General features: G+C 35.8%; 1 protein-coding gene across 2 annotated transcripts in view; it reads right to left on the bottom strand.

Moving 5' to 3' along the window:
- Window positions 1-441: 441 nt before the first annotated feature.
- TTC8 (tetratricopeptide repeat domain 8) overlaps window positions 442-7,194 on the bottom strand; it is a 42,849-nt gene continuing 36,096 nt past the window's right edge. Inside the window, exons 12-15 of one of the 2 annotated variants that reach the window (XM_066188634.1) lie at window positions 5,965-6,139; window positions 4,573-4,695; window positions 2,708-2,791; window positions 442-1,055 (exon numbers count right to left, since the gene is read on the bottom strand). In XM_066188634.1, the coding sequence (XP_066044731.1) occupies window positions 939-1,055; window positions 2,708-2,791; window positions 4,573-4,695; window positions 5,965-6,139 (499 nt within the window). In that variant the 3' untranslated portion in view covers window positions 442-938. The remainder of the gene's footprint in view (window positions 1,056-2,707; window positions 2,792-4,572; window positions 4,696-5,964; window positions 6,140-7,194) is intronic. The other variant, XM_066188635.1, reaches the window with a different exon arrangement.

Here is a 7,194-nt window from a genome sequence, read left to right as displayed (position 1 = left end):
TTTCAAAGCTCTGTTTCAGGATGTGCCATTTCAGATTGCCTTAACATCCCACATTTCTTAAATGTCTTTTTAAAAGGTCAGGTTCAGAATTCATGTAAATTTATTCCTTTTAGCTAAAATACAAAGTATGACAGAAAGTCTTCATTTGTTGTTAGTAGTGGTATTTCCTGGAGTTAGATTGATCCAAATATTTATTTAGCAACTGTGTTTATGTGGTAGCACATGTAATCACCCCATCGATGCCGGGTTCTCAACTACTAGTTCTTAATTTTGCAAGATTCTAAATACCCTTCTCACTCACTGAGATCCAGAATAAACTCCCTCCTGGGTAGAGAGGAGCACATGCATTTATGTGATTCTGAACCAGTTCTGTGGAGTCTCTCAAAATGTTAAGACTATCAACCCAGGTTTTCATGGCATTAAGGATTTAATTTAACTACATAAACAAATAAGACAAACCATACAAACTGAATTTATTTAACTCATAAATGGAAAGGAATATAATAACTTTTGCTTTACATATGTATTTAAAATTCTTTTTAAGTATTTTTATTTTAAACCCTAACATTCAGTAAGAAAGTATACTATCAATAGCCAACTTGAAAACCAGTTAGGAAGAATTTTTACTCTGTTTCATCATAGATTGTCACATGGGAATGTTTAAAACCAGGTTTTTTTCTGCATAAATGTCAGAAAAAACCCCCTCTTCTCTAATCTCTTGTGTACATAGGTGCAAAGTTTTCTTGCTGCATTTGAATAAGTGTTATCTTTTAAGATGATAAGTAATTGAAACTCAATCTTTTCTTGCTACTCAAAATAACACAAGCTTTGCCACAGGAATGCATTAAGTATAGTTCATCTACTTTGAGCTGGTGTTCTCAAAATGTGTGTGGGACATTTGCTCTGGCTAACTTCTTACATAATAAAAAATTTGCTCATCAGAGCATAGCAAAGTGCTCTTTTAACTGTTTGAGGAGCTGCTGTGTATCAACATGGCCTGGAAATGCTTCTTCAGACTTCTGAGCCGCTGTGTAACTTCTTTGAAGATCTCCAAGCTGTAAGAAACACACAAACTAAGTTTGAAAATCCCAGCACTTCATTGTTTGCATCATGTATTCTTTGCATTCTGTGCAGTACATTTCTAATGCTCCCAAATTTTAAACACAGCTGATCCGAAGAGTGAACAGTCAATATAAAGACATTTGGACGCAGGATTATGTTGCACTTACATCAAGGGATGAGAAAGACAGAAATGTGATTTTAATGGGAGGGATGCTTCAAGACATCAAGGTAACATATTTCATTTCACCCAACTTCCTGGAGAATGGACAAGGCACACACCATGCCCAGTGCTTGAAGTAAGGAGGAATAAAAAATAGAAGTTTCACTTTTAAATTCCATAGGAGTGCTATTGTATAGCACAAGCAAAACACAACCCATCAGGCCTCTGTAAAAAAACCAACTCAGTGATTTCCTGCTTCCTCACAGAGATTCACAACAGTGTTAGAGAAATAATGATGCTCCTCAGTTGTTTTAGAAGAAATTGTTCCCTACTTAGAGAACTTGATTTTTTTCCCTGAATAGCCATAATTTTTGAAAGGATTAAAAGGAAAGCATCTCGGGAAGTGAGTTCAGCAAAAAAGAACCCAAATATGTGTTACATCTCGTAAAAGTGATCACTCCTGAACGGAAAGGGAGGAGCTATGGACAGCCAGGAGGCCTTTTTTGCCTGTGCATCACACAACACAGAACTTCAGCACAGCAAGAATTCTCTGAAGGAGAAAAAGCCAAGACCCCAGCCAGAGAAGTCATGTTTTGTAAACCATGGCCTTGCACTGACTGTAAGGATTGCATTACCCCACTACACCAACACCTGGCTGATGTGGCTGTCTGTCTTCTCCCATAACCTGTGAGAGTTCTTTGTGCAAAATCTACGTGACAAGACATTTGCAGACTAGGATTTACTCCCCAATCAGCAAGTAAAAAATGCAATTATGCAACACTCTCTTGTGTTTCACAATGGACAGGATACGCTTACAAATTAATGGGTTATTCTCTTCCTGATGCATGTACTTCAGCATCGGTAGGAGTGGAGCTGCCCACACAACACAGAATCATAACAGAATCATGAAGGTGTAGGCACAAGCAAAGGAGCAATTTTTTTTCTTGTGAAGAACCAAGAAAAAAATTTGTACAAGTTTCTCTTATTAACAGGAATGTTGGACACTGTTAATACAGTGTCTTAGACACTCTGGATGAAACTGATCATTAACACAAAGAAACCAGAGACTGTAAAGCTGAAAAACCGATTTTCCTTTTGAGATCAGTAAGATACTATCACTAAAGGATATTCTTTCTAGCATTACTAATAAATCATATGATATTATTACACTTCACATTCTGAAACAGCTTATGACTGTAAAGACTGTAGATGGAATTGTTAACAAATTGTTCATCTTCCAGGCATCTGGACAATTATAAAGTTACTTCATAGCCAGTTGGCCTCATTTATTCCCAGAAGCAAACATTGGAATGGCTACTTTGACACACTTCTAGGTATGAAAGTGTAATTTAGCATTTTCCTTGAGTTTACGCACTCTGTATTCTTTTGTGTTATCTATATGGAATTCTCAGTAATAACCACAAAAAGCCACCTGCCTCACCAATGGCTCAATTTTTAGATTACAAGAACAGGATAATGCATTACCTTCTCTGAGAGTATGGCAACATTGAAATGAGGCTCATACATGTGAGGTGCTAAAGATGAAGCGGTCTGCAGCAAAGCTCTTGCCTATACAGAGAAATGAAAAAATCATATAGTGAAATTTGTGAGGGAGATAACAAGAATCTAATTAAATACCCATAATCCTTAGAAGAAATCATCCCATGTTTTCTTTACTAAGAAAGCCATTTTCAAAAAGGTTACATCAATAGTGCAGGCATAACAGAGTCAAATAACATTGAAATGAATAACGACTCTTGTTTGAGTCAGGAAAAAAAAATTATAGGGACATCCTCAATTAAGCAATTCAATTTTAAGCCCTGAGGATGATATATCAAGTAAATGGAATAAAACCTAAAGTATTTAAAGAACACCCCATTGTATTTATCTGTTGTCCCTGACAGCTCTGTCTTAAACATCCCTGAAACCATAAATTTTATCATATAAATGACAGCTTACACACTCAAACATTTTAATAAAGTTAGGGGTTTTTTCTCACTAGCAAAATAGAGGCATAAAAAGGTAAAACAAACTAAGTATCAGAATGTGTAGTTTCATGCTGTAAATCCAATCCAGAATTAAGGTCCACTTATGAAACATTTTACTAAAAAATGGAGAACGTAATGGGGAAACCTCTGAAACGTTTAAAAACAAAAGTAACTGCAAACTGTGGCAAGACTGAGCTAGGAACTTACTAAAACTTCCTACATCTGAAAAATCTGAGTACATGCAACAGTTCTTGTGAAATAACATTGTGAAATAAAATCCAAGATAAGCAAATTATCATCCCTTCTTAAATTCTTCTGTGTATATTTTTATTGCCAAGATAATCACAATTTTTAATTATACATGTGATACAGAAGAAAAGTGAAAATTTTAAGCTAAAAACTGAAGTAGACAGGAAGCTATACTATTGGAAAGGCTCTGCAGTGCTAATTATGAGCAATCACAACTTCCACAACTGAGGGTATGCTCTACTAGGGAATTAAATGTCTATAATTTTCCTTATTATGAAACTGAAACTAAACCCAAAGTTTATTTGTCACTGGAAACATCCAGTGCTGGGTTCATTTCAGTGTTTCCATGGTAATTGCTAGGTTATCTGGATAAAGTTAAAGTCTAAGAGAATTTGCTCTTAAAAATGGTATTTATAATCTATTTTAGCTCCACGATGTATGTATAAATCCATCGAATATGCTTTCTCTCATAAGCCAACAGTAGTTCTGTCCAAAACTGTCCAAAACCACATATTCATTTTCCCTGCATGTTTATAAAAATGGTTACATTTATTCCACCATGCATGTCAATTATACGTCTAAGCACAATACACTTTGTATAGTCACATTAGGCAAGATGAACCACCAAGCTTGATGTGAAAGTATTTATCAAGAACCTGTTGCTTTCTGACAAAATTCTAATGCAATCTCCTTGCTAAAAAAAGCCCCAACTTTCAAGAGCTAATCTGATTTCTCTTTTCTGCTGCCCAACAAAAGTATGTTATCTACATTTATAAACTGAATATACAGTCAAAGTTGTATTTTAAGTGACGATTACAGTGTCATGTGGTTTGCTTTGAGTATCAATTTAAAAAAAATCTCAACAACTGCAAAGCTATTAGAAACCTTGCTTGTCTTTGATGATCCATTTGGATAATATGCCAAAGAATAAGCAGTTTAATGGGAGATGGCATGACAATTCAGAGCTTACACTGAAACATGTATAATAGTTATCCATGTTTTCTGCCTGTAAGAGTAAGTTAGACATTTATATGATGCCTCAGAGAAATGACAGTTGTTATATACAAAATGCCTAAATGAAGCATTCTGCTTAGGCTGAGATTCAGCACTGACCTGCTCGGTGTGACCTTTTCGCATTTCCAGCACAGCCAAGTTGTTGTACGCTTCTGCATAGTCATTATTGTTGACCAAAGTTAGCTTGAAACACTGGTAAGCCAGATTCAGGTCTCCTATGCCCTAAAAGTAAGACTGTGTTTTGATTTGTGAAAAGATTGGAAACAATATGCATCTGTTTTGGTTTTTGGAGTATCTTTTCACCTGTAAGTACTACAATGGAATGCAAATTACAACAAAACATGCTGATCAGAAACATATGTGCTTTCTTCCCAGATCCTCTCCTTATTTTTTCCTTATTCTTTCTACAGACATAATCATTTCTCTCCAGCACAAACTTCCATGCTTCAAGTGATATTCACTTCATCTAATTTAACTTTTAAATTATTAAAGTGTCATCTAAAGATTATGCTATCTGCTACTGTCTATAGCAGGGTAGGCAAAACTGAGATGTCTGCAGAGAGGAAATCACCTTGCCTTTCTGTCTCTACACATATTTATGTTAAGGGAGATTCACTTCTCAGATGGAGCAGCTGACTACTATTACTGTAGTGTTAAGACTGACACTGACACAGCATCAGGTTAAACATCAAAAGTGACAAGTGCTGAAAAATACAGGCACATCAGTTCAAATTTCCATCTTTAAGGCAGTATACGTCACTGTGTTTATCCTAGTTGCAGTACAAGACAAACAGTTGTGTTTCCAACTCAAATCATTATCAGCAATGGAAGACAACTCATGTGAAAAAGCTGTCAAAAACTATTCAGAAACTCATTCTGGGAATGTAGCTAAAGAGAAATCCAACACAACTTCTTGAAGAACATCTGCAAAAATGGGGACGACTGTAAGAAATTTTGTTTAGAAATTTAACAAAGTTTATCACACAACAACACAATATTTCCCTAGCTGCTTTTAAGACAGAGGAACATACTTTCTCAACTATGACCCCACTTAGTGTTTTAGTCTTGGCTACTTGGTGTTGAATGCATATTTTCATGACAAGGGAATCAGTCTAAATTTCCATGTAAAACAAATAACAGCTCCTAGAATTTTTTTTTTTTTTTTTTTTGGTCAGATTAGCTTGTTTTGCAGCCAAGGCCTTCAAGGCCTGGTGTATGCTGCAATCTTTTTAGAAAGATGGGAAGGTTACAGACAGTGAGGAGTGAGCATCTTTTAGAAGGAGAAGGCCACATTCTGTAAAGCACAGAGTTTTTTTCTCTTGCTGCTTCTTCCTTACTGAAGGGCAAATAAACATTCCATCTATACTGGAGTTTATCCTGTACACTATCAAGTTTTGTATTTCTAAGAAGGGAAATTACTCCTTCCTAGCTATTTTTTTTTTACATTTTTTTATTGTATTTATTCAGAAAGATGGTTAATATTTTTCATACCACAGCCACGTGTCCCAAGTTGTACCACACATCTGCTGTCTCCTCCTCATTTTCAGCCAAAAACAGTGCCCGCTCAAATGAAGATAGTGTCATATCATATTGCTGGGCATAGAAGCAACAGAGGCCCAGATTGTTAAAGAGCTGGCAGTTATAGACACCCATCTGCAGGAGCCGTCTAGATTGAAAGAAAACATTTGTTTCATTTTTTAAAATTAATTTCAAGTAGGAGCTCTACACTAAAAGACAAAGTTCTCTGCTTTCTCCCTATTCTGAGAAGGTGTAAAAAATCGTTACAGTCTTACACTTGTTAGTTTCATGAAGGGCAGTGCAAGGTATTTTTTATTGGAATCACAACTGTGCAAAAGACTGTGTAAATTAGTAACTTCTCTCTTCTTGACTGGGTCATATGATCTGACTTTACTGTAAGACAGAGATGTCTTAGCAGACTTTCTCTGTTTCCTCTTCACAATCCCTCGACATCAATCAAGCTGTAGTTTGTTGCAATTACTTTATATAACTCTCAAGACTTCAATTTTTTTTCTTGATTCCCATCCTTCAGTACTGCTCTAACTAGTAATAGTATATTTAGGTGCGGATCTATATTAATCTTACACATCAAACATAACTCAGATTTTTATTCACATTGATATTGTTTAATGTGTCTTTTAAAATGGAGATGTATTATAAAAAATTCTGTTTATTAACATTTATAGGAAAAACAGAAAGGCTATGAGGGCCAGGGAAAAAGAGGGCTGCTGTCTGCATCATGACTGTGAGTTTCTGAACCTAAAGCCTAAAAGAGCTCAAGTCAAAGAGAAATGTGATGATAATGCTCTTGCTGATTTAACCTGCTCTTAGTGAGAGAACTTCAGGCTCCTTTGCACTCTGACTATATTGAAATAAAAATCAAGCAGCAGTGTTTAAAACTATCTTTTCATTGCTTTCAGTAAAACACACAGGAAGCCCAGCCCACATTCCAAGTCAGGGATTTTGTGGTCACAGCTCCTGGTCATGTCAGGTGGAGTAAGGGCTAAACAGGAAGTCCTTGTGCCTTCTGTATTTCTGCAATTCTGCAATTGAATTTGAGGGTAAGATCCACTGTTCTCAAACTGCCTCATGCCAGGAAAGAACTTTCCTTGTTTTTGGTTGAAGGGTAACTGTTTTGATAATCTTTATTGATACTTCTACATACTCCTCATGTAATGATTACAAGTTTGCAGTGATGTACTT

Source organism: Chamaea fasciata, unplaced genomic scaffold, assembly GCF_029207755.1.
Source record: "Chamaea fasciata isolate MVZ Bird 193981 ecotype frontalis unplaced genomic scaffold, bChaFas1.0.hap1 SCAF_7, whole genome shotgun sequence".
In the NCBI taxonomy this organism is placed as follows: domain Eukaryota; kingdom Metazoa; phylum Chordata; class Aves; order Passeriformes; family Sylviidae; genus Chamaea; species Chamaea fasciata.
The sequence above is the reverse complement of the archived record's forward strand: the minus strand, read 5'-3'. Positions and strand labels throughout refer to the sequence as shown.